The sequence below is a fragment of the Scyliorhinus torazame genome, chromosome 17 (assembly GCF_047496885.1).
Source record: "Scyliorhinus torazame isolate Kashiwa2021f chromosome 17, sScyTor2.1, whole genome shotgun sequence".
Lineage (NCBI taxonomy): Eukaryota > Metazoa > Chordata > Chondrichthyes > Carcharhiniformes > Scyliorhinidae > Scyliorhinus > Scyliorhinus torazame.
The window spans coordinates 160,349,058-160,369,316 of NC_092723.1; the positions used below are offsets into that span (position 1 = coordinate 160,349,058).

The 20,259-nt window shown below is 44.4% G+C and overlaps 1 protein-coding gene across 3 annotated transcripts in view; it reads left to right on the forward strand.

The window, feature by feature from the left end:
- Positions 1–19,732, forward strand: part of mettl9 (methyltransferase 9, His-X-His N1-histidine) — a 40,388-nt gene extending 20,656 nt beyond the window's left edge. The window contains exon 5 of one of the 3 annotated variants that reach the window (XM_072481501.1): positions 8,880–9,842. In XM_072481501.1, the coding sequence (XP_072337602.1) occupies positions 8,880–9,169 (290 nt within the window). In that variant the 3' untranslated portion in view covers positions 9,170–9,842. Of the gene's footprint in view, positions 1–8,879; positions 9,843–17,484 lie in introns of those variants that run through there. The other 2 variants (XM_072481499.1, XM_072481500.1) reach the window with 2 other exon arrangements.
- The last annotated feature ends 527 nt before the right edge of the window (positions 19,733–20,259 follow it).

Consider the following 20,259-nt stretch of genomic DNA (forward strand, 5'->3'; position numbering starts at 1 on the left):
GGACAGGAGCAACATGGATACAAAATTAGCCGTGTGACAGTAAACCAAGATTAGCGGTTAATGGATGTTTTTCAGGCTGGAGGAAGGTTTGTTGTTCCGCAGGAGTCAGTGTTGGGACCTTTGCTCTTCCTGATATGTATTATTGTCCTAGATCCTGGTATAATTTTGAAAAATGGAGCTGATACAAATCTTGAAAACATTGTGAGGAGGACAGTATAGAACACCAAATCGACACAGACAGGTTTCTGGAAGGTGCGGCCAGGTAGTCGGTGAATTTCAATGCAGAGAAATGTGAAGTGATTCATTTTGGTAGGAAGAACATGGAGAGGCAATAGAAAGTATGGTGGCACAGTGGTTAGCATTGCCTCATAGCGCCAGGGTCCCGGGTTCAATTCTGGCCTTGGGTGACCGTCTGTGTGGAGTTTGCACTTTCTCCCTGTGTCTGCCTGGGTTTCCTCCAGTTTCCTCCCACAGTCCAAAGATGTGCCGGTTAGGTGAATTGGCCGTGCTAAATTGCCCCTTAGTTTCCAAAGATACACAGGTTAGGTGGGGTTCTGGGGCTGTAGGGATGGGCCTAGGCAGGGTGCTTTTCAAAGGATTGGCACAGACTCGATAAGCCAAATGACCTCCTCCTGCACTGTAGGGATTCTAATTCTAAAATAAGGGGTGCAGCCCTAAAAGAAGGTGCAGGAGGGACCTGGTTGTACACATACATAACTCATTGAAGGTGGCAGGACAGGTTGAGAGCAGCTGATAAAGCATTTGCTATCCTCGGCTTCATTAGTAGCAGTATAGTGTGCAAGAGCAAGGGGTTTATAAGTGTCTTGTATAAGACACTTGTTTGACCTCAGCTGCAGTACTGCATCCAGTTCTGGGCCCCACACTTGTGAAGATATTGGAGAGAGTGCAGAAGAGATTAATGAGAATGGTTTCAGGGATGAGGAACTTCAGTTGGAAGTAAGATTGGAGGAGTTGGGTCTATTTTCCTCGGAGAAAATAAGATTGAGATGAGAATTGACTGAGGAGTTCAAAATCCATGAGGGGTCTGGACAAAGTAGAAGGGGAGAAACTGTTCCCGCTCGTGAAAGGAGAATGGGAGCGCACAGATTTAAAGTAATTTGCAAAAGAGATGTGAGAGAAACAAACACTCGCTATGTGAAAAAGTTCAGGTCTGGAATGCACTGCCTTAATGTGCGGACAGGTTCAATCACAGCATTCAAAGGGGAATGTGAAGGGTTACAGGGTGAAGACGGGAAAATGGCACTGTGAATTGCTCATTTGGAGAGTTGGTGCACACGATGGGCCAAATGGCCCCCTTCTGCACTGTAACAATTCTGTGATTGGACGCGTGCTTGTAGTGTGTGTGTCAGAGTGAGTGGTACATCTAACTAGCACAATAGCACAGTGGTTAGCACTGCTGCCTCACTGCAAGAGACCAGGGTTCAATTCCGACCTTGGGTGACTGTGTGGAATTTGCATGTTCTCCCCGTGTCCGCGTGGGTTTCCTCCAAGAGCTCCGGTTTCCTCCCGCAGTCCGAAGATGTGCAGGCTACATGGATTAGCCATGGTAAATTGCCCCTTAGTGTCCAAAGATGTGCAGGTTAGGTGGAGTTGCGGGGGAGTGGGTTGGTGCTCTTTCAGAGGGTCAGTGCAGATTTGATGGGCCTCATGGCCTCATTCTGCACTGTAGGAATTATTTTTTTGTCTCTAAATTTAGAGTACCCAATTCTTTTTTTTTTCCAATTTTGGGGCAATTTAGCCTTGCCAATCCACCTATCCTGCACATCTTTGGGTTGTGGCGGTGTGACCCACGCAGACAGAGGGAGAATGTGCAAACTCCACATGGACGTACCCGGGGCCGGGATCGAACCCGGGTCCTCGACGCAGTGAGGCAGCAGTGCCAACCACTGCGACACCATGCCGCCCCACTGTAGGAATTCTAAGGTTCTTAAAAACAAACACTCCACTGAGCATCATCTAATTATGCCAAAAAAATAACAGTACAATCACAATACAGCAGTTGATTGTGTTGCTCAACACTGTGCTTTGCTGAAATCTTTGTGACACTTTCTGCTAGCACAGGCCAGGTTCCCTGTGTTCTTCTGTGCCCATCCATCATGATGTGAGGTGGTGGGTGACAGCTACTGTAGTCAAGAAGTTTTGTTCTCTCGAATGTTTTTTGAAAATCATTTCTTGGGTTGTGGGTGTCACTATCAAGGCTGGCATTTAATGCCCATCCCTAATTGCCCTTGTGAAGGCGGTTGTGAGCTGCCGCCTTGAACCGCTGCAGTCCACGTGGTGTAGGTACATCCTTGGTGCTGTTAGGAATCAGTTCCCAGAGTTTGATTCAGGGACAGTGAAGGAACGGCGATTATAGTTCCTAGTCAGGATAATAAGTAGCTTAGGGATGAACCTGCAGCTGGTGGTGTTTCCATGTGGCTACTGCCCTTGTTCTGCTTGGTGGTATATGGCGCAGGTTTGTAAGATGCTGTGAAAGGAGAGTTGGTGAGTTACTACAGGGTGTCTTCCAGATGGTACAGTGGTGAATGGTATGAGTGTCTAAGGTGGTGGATGGGGTGCTGATCAAGCGGGCTGCTTTGTCTTGGATGGTTTTGAGCTTTGAAAGTTGTAGCTGTATCTCCGGATTCTGTTCAGAACCAATGAAAACCCTCTGACACATTGAGCAGCAGATAACCCTGGAAACAAAAGATTTTGGCGTTGACCTCCGGTCAATCTGACCCACGTTAGCAGTTAGCAATTCATAAAAGTTTCAGATACAGGTTTGAAGTCCATCAGTGCAAGGGTAGTTGAAGTGTAGAAAAGCAATGTTTTCCAGATACAACAAACTGGTTACATCAGAGTTTAAAAACTGCTCTTTCCCGGATTAAAATCTTCCTACGTTGCTGCTTGATGATTAAGCTTGTTGACTGTGGATCTCCTTTATTTTATTTTCTAGTCACAAGGAAGTCCATTATCACCGTTGAAACAAAATGATTGGGAGAAAACCCAATCTGGTGTCATTATATTTTACCTTTAATCAAATTTTCTGTAGTGCCCTGGAACTGAACATTCGGCCCTCATGTTTGGCAATTGAACCCTCAGGCATTCTGATAGATGGCGTCATTGTTCTCAGCACAATGGGTTTGTACCTCTTGCTACGAATACAAAGAACAGAATTGACCATGTTAGAAATGGCATTAAAGCAGCCAGCACTCCCCAGCCTAGAGGCAGCACAAGTAGAACTGGGTCAAAGTTTCCCCCAGCTGTTCTTGAGAGTGAACATGTTCCTCACTGTTTCAACGCAGGGCTCAGGCTGCACTTTGCTTTGTGTTTGATCGAGAACTAAGTCAAGTAGCTGTGAGGGAAGGGAACTGATTGGGATGGGGCATTAAGGTGGGTGATGGGAGGGCACATTGATGGTTGGTGACGTGGAGCAAGATGAGAGGACAGTGACACACTCACTAAGTGTGCGTCCCAACTGCTGGCCCCCTTTCCAATCAGTCCAGCTGAGATTGGGGAATTCCCCGGAAGTGTCATGGTGGTACATTTTCTTGCCACATCTTGTGGTCTACCAGCTAGAAATGCCACTGCTAAATCTTGGTCCACTTTCCAAACTGTGACTGGCTAAATTTGAGCCAGTTTCAAAGGATCACTTTATTGAGACCAGCAGACTCCTGCCTAATGAAGTGGGACGTGTGATGCAGTACTCTCCACTCTGAATGGGTACGCTGAAGAAACTCAACCCCCTCCAAGACAAAGCAGCCCGCTTGATTGACACCCCATCCGCCACCTTAAACATTCACTTCCTCCGCCATTGGCACACAGTGGCAGCAGTGTGTACCATTTACAAGATGCATTGAAGCAACTTGCCAAGCTTTCTTCAACAGCACATTCCAAATCCCTTGACCTCTACAACTTCAAAGGACGAGCGGTTCAGTGGTTTACACTGCTGCCTCATGGCTCCGAGGACCCGGGATCGATCCCTTCCCCGGGTCACTGTCCGGTTGGATTTTGCACATTCTCCCCGTGTCTCCATGGGTCTCACTCCCACAACCAAAAAGATGTGCAGGGTAGGTGGATTGGCCTCGCTAAATTGCCCCTTAATTGGAAAAAAAGAATTGGATACTCTAATTTTTTTTTTTTTAAAACAACTTGAAAGGACAAGGGCAGCAGACATCAGGGAACATTGCCACCTTCAAATTCCACTCCCAATCGCACACCATCCTGACTTGATGTCAGGATATCCCATATTGCCGTTCCTTCACTGTCACTGGGTCAAAATCCTGCGACTCCCTTCCTAACAATACTGTGGGTGTATCTGCACCACACACATCGTTGCAGTTCAGGGAGATGGCTAAGCACCACATTCTTGGGACTATTTGGGATGGGAAATGAATGCTACCCAACCCAGCGACACTCATATCCTGTGAAAGTGTGAAACTAAATGTTTCTTTATGTTCACAGATTAATCCTCAGGTCAGTAATTGATCCCATAACCATCAGCTGCCAGATATAATACTGACATTGTCAGGCAGGTACAAGGGGATATTATCAGAAAATATTATGTGCAGGGGTACACACCCCTTCAGTTTTCTGGTCCTAGTATTCCATTATTCTGGTTTCTGATGCTATTTAATTATCTAACTGTGTGTGTGGGATCCACAGAGCAACATTTTTCAGTGTTTGTCAGAGGCCACACTGAAACCCCCTCGAAGAGACAGGTATATTAAAACCTCATGGGACGCTTGATTTTAACTCTGTTCAATTGAGCGAGTTCTGAATGAGTTACAATCTCGCCCAGGTGAGTCAATGACTCAATTCAGCAGGAACCTGCTTTCTCTCATTCTCTAAACTCTCTGGCCAGAGTTCTTTACAAATAGAGCCTGGATCCACCCGGATTCTCACTCATACTGCACTTACTAAAGTTGTCTGCTGGTTTTTATTTTTGTATTTTCTGTTGAACTCCATTGCAAGGTCTTTGCAAACTTTGCTCTTCTCCTCTTCGTTAGGCTGTGGGCAGTGGACAGAAAACAGTTAGACACAGAAGGGGAAGTTGGAGGGAGAAATTGAGAAAAGAAGACTTGCATTTTGGTTGAGGCTTTCACAATTACCAGACACTTTGAAATCAATTAAATACTTGTTGCGTAGTCACTGTTGTAATGTAGGAAACATGATGGCAATTTGTACAAAGAAAGCTCCCACAAAACAATTTGCCAATGGCCAAATAATCTGTTTCAATAATCTTTATTAGTGTCACAAGTAGGCTTACATTAACACTGCAATGAAGTTACTGTGAAAAGCCACTAGTCGCCACAATCCGGCGCCTGTTCGGGTACACAGAGTGAGAATTCAGAATGTCCAATTCACCTAACAAGCATGTTTTGGGACTTGTGGGAGGAAACCGGAGCACCCAGAGGAAACCCACGCAGACACTGGGAGAACATTGTAGACTCCGCACATACAGTGACCCAAGCCGGGAATCAAACTCGGGTCCCTGGCGCTGTGAAGCAACAGTGCTAACCACTGAGTTTGCACATTCTTACCGTGCCGCTTCTTTGAGGAATAAAGACATTGGGATGAACACCCCTGCTATTCTTCAAACTTGTGCCTTCTATACCCAACCAAGGGGCAGACAGGGCCTTGGTTTAACATCGGCACTGAAAGATGGTAGCCTCCAGCAGTGCAACACACTCTCAGCATTGGGACTGTCAGCCTTGTTTTTCGTGTTCAGTCTTTGGATTGGGATTTGAACCCACAACCTTCTGACCTGGAAGACAGAGTGCTCCCCATTGAACCATGACTGACATTGGTGTTTATCAACTGGTGTCCTGGCATAAGGGGTAGGATAGGCACAACTTGATTATGAAATATCTAATTGAGGGCAAGTGGAGGGTTATTTGACTCTGAAAGAAAGGATCTGCCTTTATATAGCACCCCCTCAGGATGACCCAGCAGATGAGCAATGTTTTGAAGTAACAAAGGTATCTGCCAATTGTTACCCAGAAAGGTCCCAATAGTTAGAGTTAAATGAGCTGTTAATCTGTTTGCTTTTCTTGCAGGTGGTAGTTGGGGGGGGGGTGCATTCCTTGGACTTCCAATGTCCTGGTACCATGGAATCTTTCCTGTCCACCAGTATAGAAAGGCAGAGCCTCAACACCATAGAACATAGAACATTACAGCGCAGTACAGGCCCTTCGGCCCTCGATGTTGCGCCGACCTGTGAAACCCCTCTAAAGCCCATCTACACTAGTCCATGATCGTCCATATGTCTACCCAATGACCAATTGAATGGCCTTAGTGTTGGTGAGTCCACTACTGTTGCAGGCAGGGCATTCCACGCCCTTACTACTCTCTGAGTAAAGAACCTACCTCTGACATCTGTCTTATATCTATCTCCCCTCAATTTAAAGCTATGTCCCCTCGTGCTAGACATCCCCATCTGAGGAAGAAGGCTCTCACTGTCCACCCTATCCAATCCTCTGATCATCTTGTATGCCTCAATTAAGTCACCTCTCAACCTTCTTCTCTCTAACGAAAACAGCCTCAAGTCCCTCAGCCTTTCTTCATAAGATCTTCCCTCCATACCAGGCAACATTCTGGTAAATCTCCTCTGCACCCTTTCCAATGCTTCCACATCCTTCCTATAATGCAGTGACCAGAATTGCATGCAATACGCCAAATGCGGCCGCACCAGAGTTTTGTACAGCTGCAACATGACCTCATGGCTCTGAAACTCAATCCCTCTACCAATAAAAGCTAACACGCCGTATGCCTTCTTAACAACCCTCTCAACCTGGGTGGCAACTTTCAGGGATCTATGTACATGGACACCGAGATCTCTGTGCTCATCCACACTGCCAAGAATCTTACCATTAGCCCAGTGCTCTGTTTTCCTGTTATTCCTTCCAAAATGAATCACCTCACACTTTTCTGCATTAAACTCCATTTGCCACCTCTCAGCCCAGCGCTGCAGCTTATCTATGTCCCTCTGTAACTTGTAACATCCTTCTGCACTGTCCACAACTCCACCGACTTTAGTATTATCTGCAAATTTACTCACCCATCCTTCTACGTTCTCCTCCAGGTCATTTATAAAAATGACAAACAGCAGTGGCCCCAAAATAGATCCTTGTGGTACACCACTAGTAACTGGACCACAGTCTGAACACTTCCCATCAACCACCACCCTTTGTCTTCTTCCAGCTAGCCAATATCTGATCCAAACTGCTAAATCTCCCTGAATCCCATGCCTCCATATTTTCTGCAGTAGCCTATCGTGGGGAACCTTATCAAACGCTTTACTGAAATCCATATACACCACATCAACTGCTTTACCCTCATCCACTTGTTTGGTCACCTTCTCAAAGAACTCAATAAGGTTTGTGAGGCACGACCTACCCTTCACAAAACCGTGTTGACTATCTCTAATCAAATTATTCCTTTCCAGGTGATTATACACCCTATCTCTTATAAACCTTTCCAAGATTGTGCCCACAACAGAAGTAAGGCTCACTGGTCTATAGTTACCGGGGTTGTCTCTACTCCCCTTCTTGAACAAGGGGACAACATTTGCTATCCTCCAGTCTTCTGGCACTATTCCTGTAGACAAAGATGACTTAAAGATCAAAGCCAAAGGCTCAGCAATCTCCTCCCTAGCTTCCCAGAGAATCCTAGGATAAACCACTGCATTTCCAATTAAAAGGTTAACAATATCTACATACAATGTTGCTGTCGTGGTTGTGAGCAGAATTAGCCTTCTTCATTGACCTGATGGTTTGCTGCAAAAAGATAAAGACAGGTGAGATATGGAGGCTGTTCCATTCATCTTTGTTACACATTTTCACTAGTTCAGTCCTCCCCATGTAAACCTCCCAAATCGGGAAAATGGCACTAACCCATTTCCATTTACTGCTATTGTCAGTTGCAGCATGTTAAGCATGGCAATAGCTTTGGGCATTACAGGCTATGTTGCTCAACTAGTAAGCCAGAGGCTGGGGCTAATAAGTCAGGGAATTTGAGATTTGAATACAGTTTAAGAAAAATAAGTTGGAAATAAAAATAACTGGGATCAATCAAAGTGATCATGAACCTGGTTGGACTTTTGACAAAGCCAACGGGTTCACTGTTGTCCCTTAGGGAAGGAAACCTGATGACCCTCCCTGGTCTAGAATTATATGTGACTCCAGTCCCACCCCAGTACGATTGACTAAGGGGCCTAGCAAGTCATTCCATTGCACCCTCATGTTCTCAGGGCAATTAGGGATAGACAATAAATGGTGGCATTGACACTATTGTCCGCATTATGAGAATAACATTTTAAAAATATTTGCAACAATGGTGTAATTTTTAATGGGTTCAGGAAAAGAGACACTTGGGGATCACATAAACAAGTCTTTAAAGTTGTAAAGGTCTTTGTAAAAACTCAAAATGGACCCATAGCGATATAAACCGAGGCATTGCGTACTAAAGCAAGGAAGTTATGGTAAACGTTTAATAAAACACTGGTTGAGCTCCAACTGGACTATTGTTGCCAATTCTGGGCACCGTACTTTAGGAAGGCATTGAGGGCTTGGAGAGGATGCAAAGGGGATCTACTGGAATGACAAGCTGGAATGAACGACTTCAGTATGTGGAGAAACTGGGATTGGTCTCCTTCGAACAGAGAAGGCTAAGGGCAGATTCAAAATTGAGAGATTTTGCTAGAGTGAATGAGGAGAAACAGTTTTTAGTGGATAGGCAATTAATTGCGGACTTGCCACATCCCGAGAATTAAGTTTTTTTTTTTTTTTTGTTTTGTTTTTTTAAACCCTGAGCTGCCCCGAAATCCCAATTTTTCTTTATGCTTGTTCATTTTCTCTCTCCAAATTAACTTTCTTTAGATGACAATAGAGAAGAGGTTGAAATGCGCTGTCAACAACTCACTACAAGCAGAATGGTGATGCAGATGGTGTATAGGGAGAGAACGATTATCAGTGTTGATTGGAGCCATAGATCTGATCCCATGTCACCTGCAATTAAAAATACACAGATCGCTTCTTTAATCTTTGCTGGCTTGTGTTATCTTTCTATTGCAATTTGGTTTGTTGTATTTCTTCGATCAGAGTTGTCACAGTTCCTGAAATTCCTCTACTTCCTAGGAGCTCTGGTCGGGAGTGGGTCAGGACAATGAGATGGCAGCCTGTCGAATACATTGTCACCTGTCCCAACAGAGGGCGGTAGTTCGGACCAGCCTGGAATGGTCCTGATCAGAGACAGGGCAGAGGAGAAAGGAGGAATTGCATGTAACACAGCACGGAAACAGGCCATTTGGCCCAGCTAGTTCTCACTGGTATTTTACGCTCCAGCCAAGCTTCCTCCCACACTCTGTATATCAGCACATTCTTCCATTGCTTCCTCCTTCATATCTTTATCTAGCTCCCACTTAAAATGCACCTATACTATTTACCTCACTCGGTTCAGATGCTAATTTTTGTTTCTGCAAGCGAGTGAGAAGGTAAATTTCACGTGCGGCTGATCAAGCGAATGAAAACTGCACTGAAACCTGCGTAAAAGGACCACCCCCACCCCAATAAAAAGATGCCTGCAAAAACCATACACTTGTTGAGATACCTAAATAATCAGCATGGTAAACGGTGCAAGAGGAACTCTGAAGCCATGGGGCGCTCACAAATTCTAAACTCAGACAGCTCTCACTGTATCTAGCCCTTTAAACAACTTCTGACACCCATACACAACACCCATACACAAGTTAAGATGAAGTGGTAGTTTATAGACCTTACAAATGGAGACTATCATTTTATGCTGTGATATAACATCATCGGAATTGCCAAATAAACATTTAAACTTTTTTTACTGCTGATTATATAGTCTTTCATGATGTGCAAGGTTTATCTAGGAACATAAGACCAGGAGGAGGCCATTTAGCTGCTGGAGCTAACTCCATATACCCACCCATGCCCCATATCCCTTAATGCCTTTGACCAAAATCTATCAATCTCAGATTTAAGATTAAAAATTAATCCAACATTAATTACAGTTTGCATAAGAGTATTCCAAACTTTTACCACCGTTTCTGTGTAGTTGCGTGTCCGATTTCACACCTGAATAACCTGGTTTGAATTTTTGGACTCAGACCCCCAACCAGCGGAAATAGTTATTCCCAATCCAGCCTACTTGTTTCCTTTAATAACATGAAAATCTTGATTTACCGCCCCCCCCCCCCTTCTAAATTCCAGGGAATACAACCCTAATTGTGCAAGGTCTACTTGTAGCTTAACCCTTGAAGTCCTGGTATAATTCTGGTAAACCTATGTTGCTTCAGCCCCCGCCCCCCCCCCAGTCCAAAGTTTTTCTGTTCCATTCCATTATAAATTGTTCATGGAAAGGCGGCGCAGTGGTTAGCATTGCTGCCTATGGCACTGAGGACCCGGGTTCGAATCCCGGCCCTGGGTCACTGTCCATTTGAACATTCTCCCCGTGTCTGCGTGGATTTCACCCCCACAACCCAAAGATGTCAGGGTAGGTGGATTGGCCATGCTAAATTGCCCCTTAATTAGAAAAAATGAATTGGGTACTCTAAATTTCTTTTTTTTTTTAAATAAGTTGTTCATGGATAAAGTGAATAGTTGAGGCCCTGGTAGACCCTTGCAGATACAACTCGCCACATCCTGCTAATTAGAATACATACTCTCAGTCTCCTTCCACTCTACTAATTTCCCAACCAGGCCTTCAATTTGATTCCACCCACTGTCCACCCCGACACACCCTTTTGCCACTGTTATTTTCATTTCAATTCACTCCCATTCACTTAATCTGTACAAATGTTTCAAAATGTGGACAGGTTGGCGCAATGCTTAATACAATGTGTTATTGGTTTTTTAAAAAATATATATTTATTAAAGTTTTTTAACACAATTTTTCTCCCTTACAAACACTAATCCCCCCCTATCGTAACAAAAAAAAAAGAGAAATCGCGCAGAGCAAGATATATACATGGCAAAATGATATATTTACACAGCTTTGTACACTGGCCCTCACCCGTACGTGCCAGTTTCCCCAACCCTTCATGTTATCTCTTGCTCATCCACCCTCCCAGGCAGTCCCCCCTTCCCCCCCCCCCCCTCCCAGGACGTCTCCCCCCCCCCCCCCCCCCCCCAAGGTTGCTGCTGCTGCTGACCGACCTTTCTCTAACGCGCCGCAAGATAGTCTAGGAACGGTTGCCACCGCCTGTAGAACCCCTGCGCAGACCCTCTCGAGGCGAACTTAATTCTCTCCAACTTTATGAACCCAGCCATATAATTTCTCCAGGCTGGGGGGCTTCGCCTCCTTCCACATTAGCAAGATCCTTCGCCGGGCTACTAGGGATGCAAAGGCCAGAATGCCGGCCTCTTTCGCCTCCTGCACTCCCGGTTCGTCCACTACTCCAAATATTGCTAGCCCCCAGCTTGGCTTGACCCGGACTTGTATCAGGCTGAACCTGGCACACGAGGAGGAGGAATTAACCCTACCTAGGGCATCAGCCCACAGACCTTCCTCGATCTCCTCCCCCAGCTCCTCCTCCCATTTACCCTTCAACTCTTCTACCAGCGCTTCCCCCTCTTCTTTCAACTCCTGGTGTATTTCCGACACCTTGCCCTCCCCGACCCATACACCCGAGATCACCCTATCTTGAACTTCTTGTGCCGGGAGCAACGGGACAATGTGTTATTGTAACCCTGTCCAGTGCACTGACAGCAGCTGAGTCCGTTTAAAAAAAAATAAAAAAATTTATTAAAGGTTTTCATAAAATATCAATAACAAAATGAGGAAAAAAAAAAGGAACCCAACAGGGTTAAGTACAAAACACAATCTAGAAAAGCAACCCCCCATACCCCCCCCCCCCCCCCCGTACATAAATAATAAATTAACATTAACACCTCAACTTAACCCAACAGGTGTATACACTCCCTCTGACCCTTCAGTGTAAATAACAAAAACAATAATAAAGTTTAAACCCCCCCCCCACCCGATCTGCTGCTGCCATTGACCAGTGTCTATCGTTCTGCCAGGAAGCTGAGTCCGTTTCTAGGAAACCTCAAACCTGTGTAACTGACCTTTGACCACAACCATTGTACCGTTTCCCGTTTGTTTGGACTTGGCGATGGAGGACCCCTGGAAGGCGATACCACAGTAATACATGCCATTGTCATTTTGGGTCACATGTTGAATTCTCAAGGAGGCAATGTCTCTCGGGCCGGACAGAGAAAACCTCTCCTTAGTCTCTGTCTTTGAACAGGCTCCCGAACACAGATTTATCGTCTTGTTGGTGTTGATACTGAACCACAGCACTTTAGCTTTACCCATGCAATGGAAAGAAGTGAAATTGCAGCTAATTGTCATGTTATGGTTCACGCGTCCTTCAATGAAAGGTTCTTGGTTGACGGTTACAGTACATTCTTGAGCAGCAAAGCCTGTTGGGAATACACATTGTTATTTAATTCCGTCTTTTCTTGCTGCTGAATATTAAGTGTAAACACAGCATGCAAAACCATTAATCAGCCCATCCCGGCTTGCGCTGATAGGTGGCGAACATCATTTTTGCGCTACACGAGTTCCAGGGAGTTAGCAAATAAATGAGAATTTCCCCATCCTCCCTTTACATTCACTGCGTTATCTCTGTTGAATCCTCCTCCATCAGCACTGTGGGGGTGACCATTCACCAGAAACTCAACTGGACCAGCCATATAAATGCTGCGGCTTCAAGAGCAGGTCAGAGGCTGGGTATTTTCTTGCTGGGTTACTCGCCCCCTGACTCCCCAAAGCTTTTCCACCATCCACAAGTCAGGAGTGTGACGGTGTCCTCTCCACTCACCTGAATGAGTGCAGCAATAGTCAAGAATGTTAAACTTCTGATACCTAGATGGTGAAGTATGAAACCAAATGCCAATCGTTTAACCAAAAACTAGATTTATTTGCAGGACGCAACTTTACAAATGTCTGCCTCCTCCCTAACCGACACCCAGTGGCCCATGACCTTCTCTTTGGATTTTTTTTGAATTAACATTGGATCAGTTTTGCAGACACGTGTTCCTTAAATGGGTTCTTAGTTCCACCTTTTAAGATGATGGGTTGGAGAGTTCTCATATTCAAAAGCTCAGGTCTGTGAAAGTTGCTCAGTCCACATTACACTTTTAGCTTGCTTGGGGCATGGTCTCCATGGAAAAATATTTGACAATTCCTTTTCTGGTTGACTACGAGTGCTCAACATAAGGATGCAATTGTCATTGTGACATGTCCATTGTGATAAAGCCAGTGTTTGTTGTAGCACTGTACCATGTAGATTCACAGACCCAAGTCTGTGCTGGGAGACGGAGCAAGAGGAGGGATTAGACAAAGCAGGATTCTTTCCCTTAATTGCTCTACAGTGGCCCACTACCAGCAGCCCGCGTGTCCACCGAGGGTGGGGAATTGGACTCAGCTGTGAGGCCCGCACCCTCCCTCTGAACACAACGAACTAGCTGGTGACACCTCCCGTCAAAGCCCGTGAGGAAAGGATCTTGGGGAAGCCTGTGTGATATGGCTTGAAGCCAAAATTGATTTTTTTTTTGCAAAGAGTTTTTTTTCACCTCAAAAGGCAGTGATTTCATGTGAGCAGAAGTTATGCAATCGTACGGATAGCAGAATTGAGTTCCTGGTATTGAACTGCATTCTGTATAAATAGTCCAATGTTGGGCAACTGAGGAAGTGAGGGCACATAACTGCAGAACTAATCATTTTTAGTGGCAATTATATTCAAAGACGTTTTTGCCAGACACCAGTTGACTATGCTCCTTCAGAGAGACAGCACAAATACGACAGACCAAATAGCCTATTTCTCTGCTGTAACTATTCTGGGATTCTGTGGCTTCTCCTAGACAAAAGCCAGATTTTTCATCATTTCATATTTTACTTACTGTCTTTAAAGCAAATGTTGTTCTCCTTTTTGCCTTTTCTTTGCTAAAAGTTTTTGAGAGCTATTTTGGCCCTCGCTAAACACTGTAACTCACAAATCGCCAGCTCCTGGTGAAATATTTTTGTTCCAAAAAATTATCCCATCCACCTGGTTAGAAATGGTTTTAAGACGTGCTTAATCCTTTTTAAAGAAAACAATAGGAGATCTGCTGATGTTCTTAGTTACAGCCGCCCATCTCTGAAGGAGCTGGCTCTTTTCAGTATTAAAAAAAAACAGAATTCTGACTCAAGCTGCCACCAGCAACAACTTCACAACAAAAAATAATTTTGTTGTTCTATGTCCCACTGCTTACCAAAAAAAAAGGTGGATTAGCGCCTAGAGTAAACATAAGGGACATTTAAACAGACTGTTACAAACTCTCAAAAATTTAAAGCACTTCATGTAGAAAGTGTTACAATATGTTGTTGCTGTTCTTGTGTTGAAAAATGACATCCATTTTGTGTACAGTAAGATCTCTAATAATCTTTTATTGTCACAAGTAGGCTTACATTAACACTCAATGAACTTACTGTGAAAATCCCCTAGCCGCCACACCCCAGCGCCTGTTTGGGTACACAGAGGGAGAATTCAGAATGTCCAATTCACCTAACAAGCACATCTTTCGGGACTTGTGGGAGGAAACCGGAGCACCCGGAGGAAACCCACGCAGACACTGGGAGAACGTGCAATAATCATTCCATTTATTTTTAGTATAATAATCGCTTATTGTCACGAGTAGGTTTCAATGAAGTTACTGTGAAAAGCCTTGCAGGCAAAATGTTGATTAAGGCACCAGAACGCTCTACTCTTGGAATATGACCTAGGATCCTTCACACCCACCTGAACAGGCAGATGAGACCGGGTGTAATATCTCACCTGAATGACTGCATCTCCAATAGTGCAGCGCTGCCAGGACAGGTCAGCAGAGGGTTCGATACAGGGTAAAGCTTCCTCTACACTGTCCCATTAAACACTCCTGGGGCAGGTACAGCACGGGGTTAGATATAGAGCAAAGCTTCCTCAACACTGTCCCCATCAAAACACTCCCAGGCCAGTTACAGCACGGGGTTAGGTACAGAGTAAAGCTTCCTCTACACTATCCCATTAAACACTCCCAGGGAAAATTCAGCACGGGGTTAGATACAGAGTAAAGCTTCCTCTGCACTGTCCCATTAAACACTCCCAGGACAGGTTCAGCATGGGGTTGAATACAGAATAAAGCTTCCTCTATTCTCTACCTAGTAAACACCCCCAGGACAGGTATAGCACGGGGTTAGAAACAGAGTAAAACTTCCTCTACACTGTCCCATTAAACATTGGGCACAAACTGGGTTGAGCTTGGCAGTGATACCACTCATGGTTAATCTGCCTTGCGTATTCACCGTCAAGGCTCAAACACAAAGAGAGGGGAATATCTAGGGAATATTACAATTCATTCAGTGCCCACGCTATCATACGGCAGGCTCGTCATTTGGAGGAGGCTCGGCTGGAAAGTAGAGTAAAATGAGTTGGCAAATTTCTCACCTGTTGTGTGAAGGCTGGCAGCTTGAAGGTAAAAGAAGAGAATCTTTCCAAGTCTCATCAGGAGCGCCATTGTTCAACCACTTTGAACTGAACTTGGGAACTACGTGTGACTGTTTCTAATTGCGAAATTATTTCCGTTCTGAAGCTGTAGCTGTAACATCACACAGAGAGGAAGTTGTGTCTCTAAATGGCAGTGATTCTGTGCGTGTGTGTGTGTGTATGTATATGTGTGTGTTCATATCCTTCTACAGATGCTACTCAATACTGCACCAGAGGCACAATCTGAAGACATTGTGGTGTTGAGGTTTGACTCGGGTCCTTAAGTCTTGTGAGCCAGTGGGTGGGTCAGCTCACTGAGTGTGTATGTAGATTCTGTGTATAGATTGTGTATGTTTATATGTGTACATAGGTTTTCGCAATAGTTTGTGCATGGAATATCAGTGCTATGTATCCATATAGATTCTATACCTGCAAATTGTATGGATTATCAATGTTTTTGCCTGTACAGGTTCTCTGTAAATTGTGTTATGAACATAAACAGATCAAGTGGGTGCATTTCTGTGGCTGAATTAAATGCTGTATCTGCAGATTTTGTGCCTCTTGGCATGACTTGTGTTACAAATAAGCAAAGTTATTTGTTGGTTCCTTTCAATATTCTGTCTTATGGAAGTAAACCAATTTTTAAAGTTATTTACCCAGGTTGTTTTTTTTTATTGCTAAAGAGCAGTCCCAAGGGCACCTGATTTTGGAACAAGAATTGAGCAGTGAACTTCTCTCACTTTTACCAGGTTTTCCCTTCTTATCCTGTTAGCAGGTCTGTTCCTGGGATGCATGATCTGGCTCCTCTTCCCCGATCCGTCCACCTACCCGATTATTCTTTTCATATATAAACACAGACTGCTGGTGCTGGGAGGCAATTCCACTGTGGGGAGAATCACAACTGAGCTCAACTGTCACAAGGTGACAAGTTAATGACGGATTTGGAAGGACATTCAGCCCATCTTAACACTATCCATTCTAGAGAGACCCTACTCTGCATGAGGGAAATATCTAGCTGTCTCTTAAATGATTCCCAGGCTCCTGCCTCCATTCAGACTCCATTCCCCATGTTGACCACTCTTTGTGTCTTCTCAGTCCGAAATTTACATTTTACTAGTTTGACACCATGGCCCATATCCTACTCTCCGTTTAATTAAGTTTAATTTAAATTAAGTTAACATTTTCCAGTACCCTTAACTATGTATCATGCTCAGGCTCTCCTTTTGCAGGCTGAGAGCCCAGGTTTCTCCAGTCTTTCTTCATAACTCAGAATCCTGGCACACAGATCGTCCTCCTTACTCTCCTCTCCCAGCAAATATTTAAAAAGAATTTTAAAAAAACATTTAAAAAATAAATTTAGAATACCCAATTTTTTTTTTCCCAATTAAGGGGCAATTTAGCATGGCCAATCCACTTACTCTGCACATCTTTGGGTTGTGGGGTTGAGACCCATGTAGACACGGGGAGAATGTGCAAACTCCACATGGACAGTGACCCGGGGCCGGGACCGAACTTGGGGCCAGGATTGAACTCGGGACCTCAGGGCCATGAGGCAGCAGTGCTAACCACTGCGTCACCGTGTCGCCCCCTCTCCCAGCAAGATATGGTGTCCCCTGTGGTTGAACAACCCGCAGCAACCCTTGTTATCTGTGATCACTGGTGTGGAATGGCAACTTTAGCGAGGGCCACTGGCACTTACAGAACTACGTAAACTGAGCTGGGAGATAATCGGAAATACTGGTTCGTTTTTTAAAGTCATTCATGGGCTGCGGGTGTCACTGGCTAGACCAGCATTTATTGTCCATCCCCAATTGTCCTTGAGAAAGTGGTGGCGAGTTACCTTCTTGAACTGCTGCAATCCATGTGTAGTAGGAACAACCCCAGTGCTGTTATGAAGTGAGTTCCAGGACTTTGACCCAGTTATTTAATCTGGTTGATTTTATTTTTTCTAGGTGGTAAGTGGGAGAGACCGTCAGAATATTTGGAGGTGACGGGAGAGACGTGGGAAGAGCAAGTGGCCAGTTTTAGTAATGACGTGTTCAGCAAGGTGGGATTTGCCATTGAATCCTTCACCCGACTCCCATATCTGTGCGAAGGGGACCTGCACAATGACCACTATGTCCTGGATGATGTGGTGTTCATTCTTAAACCAGTTTAACGTGGCACTGCCCAGAAATTTCACAGCAAAGAACAAGACTTAACAATTTCGATCAGCTAGAATGGACTCTTAATTTCTAATCTGTCGAATAATGTTAAAACGCAACTTGTTTAACTTTAAGTATATTCAAATATTTTGTGAATTATTTGATAGAGAGCGGCGGTACAATCTTTTATATATTCGACTCCCTTTCTGGCCAAAATCATTTCTGCTCCTCCGTCACAAGGTAGTTCTTGGCTGGTGGAGTATTTCACCCATTTCATCCTCCCTTGTCTCTTCCTGTTGTTACTGCGCCCAGAGCCTCTCCTTCCTCAATGCTTCATGTTTTGTTGAGGGATTAGATTGGGTGCCAACTCTCCAAGGTTGGCCTGGATTCTGCAGGAATTAAAGGTCAAACAGCCGGACAGTACTTCCAACAGAATCTGGGGGGTGGAGACACAAGCTGAGCTAAATCATAGAAGCATCGCCTCCCACCCTCCCAAAAAATTTGTGCTTTTTAAAAATCTCCCATTTCCTTTGAATGCCTTTTGTTTATCAATATCGAGAAGGCGGAAATCTCCAAGATGACATCCAACCTTAGGGTTCATAATCCTCGGGGTCGAGAGAATTTTGATGGTGATTTCAGCCTTTCCAAGAGGTGGTTCTCTGTTCCAGCACTGTAACATCTAGCCAACAAAGTCAGAGATGGAAACATTTAGCCAGCGATGGGGAAACTGATCCAAACAATCATTCAAAATGCATTTTGGAAGGGCTAATGCAGGTAGGGAATATACAGTGAATGGTAGAACCCTCAAGAGTATTGAAAGTCAAAGAGATCTAGGAGTACAGGTCCACAGGTCATTGAAAGGGGCAACACAGGTGGAGAAGGTAGTCAAGAAGGCATACGGCATGCTTGCCTTCATTGGCCGGGGCATTGAGTATAAGAATTGGCAAGTCATGTTGCAGCTGTATAGAACCTTAGTTAGGCCACACTTGGAGTATAGTGTTCAATTCTGGTCGCCACACTACCAGAAGGATGTGGAGGCTTTAGAGAGGGTGCAGAAGAGATTTACCAGAATGTTGCCTGGTATGGAGGGCATAAGCTATGAGGAGCGATTGAATAAACTCGGTTTGTTCTCACTGGAACGAAGGAGGTTGAGGGGCGACCTGATAGAGGTATACAAAATTATGAGGGGCATAGACAGAGTGGATAGTCAGAGGCTTTTCCCCAGGGTAGAGGGGTCAATTACTAGGGGGCATAGGTTTAAGGTGAGAGGGGCAAGGTTTAGAGTAGATGTACGAGGCAAGTTTTTTACGCAGTGGGTAGTGGGTGCCTGGAACTCACTACCGGAGGAGGTAGTGGAAGCAGGGACGATAGGGACATTTAAGGGGCATCTTGACAAATATATGAATAGGATGGGAATAGAAGGATACGGACCCAGGAAGTGTAGAAGATTGTAGTTTAGTCGGGCAGTATGGTCGGCACGGGCTTGGAGGGCCGAAGGGCCTGTTCCTGTGCTGTACATTTCTTTGTTCTTTGTTCTTTGTAAAAAGACATTCAGTCCTCTACCTCACTATAACTGGGGCAGCACTGACAGAGTTTAATCTGAACCGTAAAAATGTGAATGATTTGTTGAAAATGTGCCTGATCATGTGTTATTCTCTTGAGCTGCTTAACTTTAAAAAAGCCTTAGAACCTGGTTTTGTCTGTAAAATACCTTCTTCAGGTTTTCACAGGAGGTGATGAATGATAATGGTCTGCGTTTAAATGGAATCATTTAAACAATCTCGGATGTTTCACAATGCCTGTTTAACAAGCAGTCATTCGATCTCATCACAAGAACTAAATGTGAATCTTTAATAATACCTTACATTCCAAAGTTTAATTTTTTTAATATTGGAGGATATTCACTTTGGAGACACATGTGGGGCTGGATGTGAGGAATCACCTACAGGTGTAAGGGATTGCCATGTGCAGATTCACTCGATCTGATTTTTAAAAATATTCTGTGTTATCTACAATCGCTGCAATTGAAGACAAATAAACTTTCCTTACATTTGAAGTTGTAATGTCTAGCATGGAGCATCATAATAGACTAATTCGAATTTTATTATAATCTTTATTGTCACAAGTAGGCTTACGTTAGCACTGCAATGAAGTCACTGTGAAAAGCCCCTAGTTGCCACATTCCGCCGCCTGTTCCGGTCGACACAGGGAGAAATCAGAATGTCCAATTTAGCTAACTGAATGCTGGCCTACCCAGCGACACTCATATCCTGTGAAAGTGTGAAACTAAATGTTTCTTTATGTTCACAGATTAATCCTCAGGTCAGTAATTGATCCCATAACCATCAGCTGCCAGATATAATACTGACATTGTCAGGCAGGTACAGGGGGATATTATCAGAAAATATTATGTGCAGGGGTACGCACCCCTTGAGTTTTCTGGTCCTAGTATTCCATTATTCTGGTTTCTGAAGCTATTTAACTATCTAACTGTGTGTGTGGGATCCACAGAGCAACATTTTTCAGTGTTTGTCAGAGGCCACACTGAAACCCCCTCGAAGAGACAGGTATATTAAAACCTCA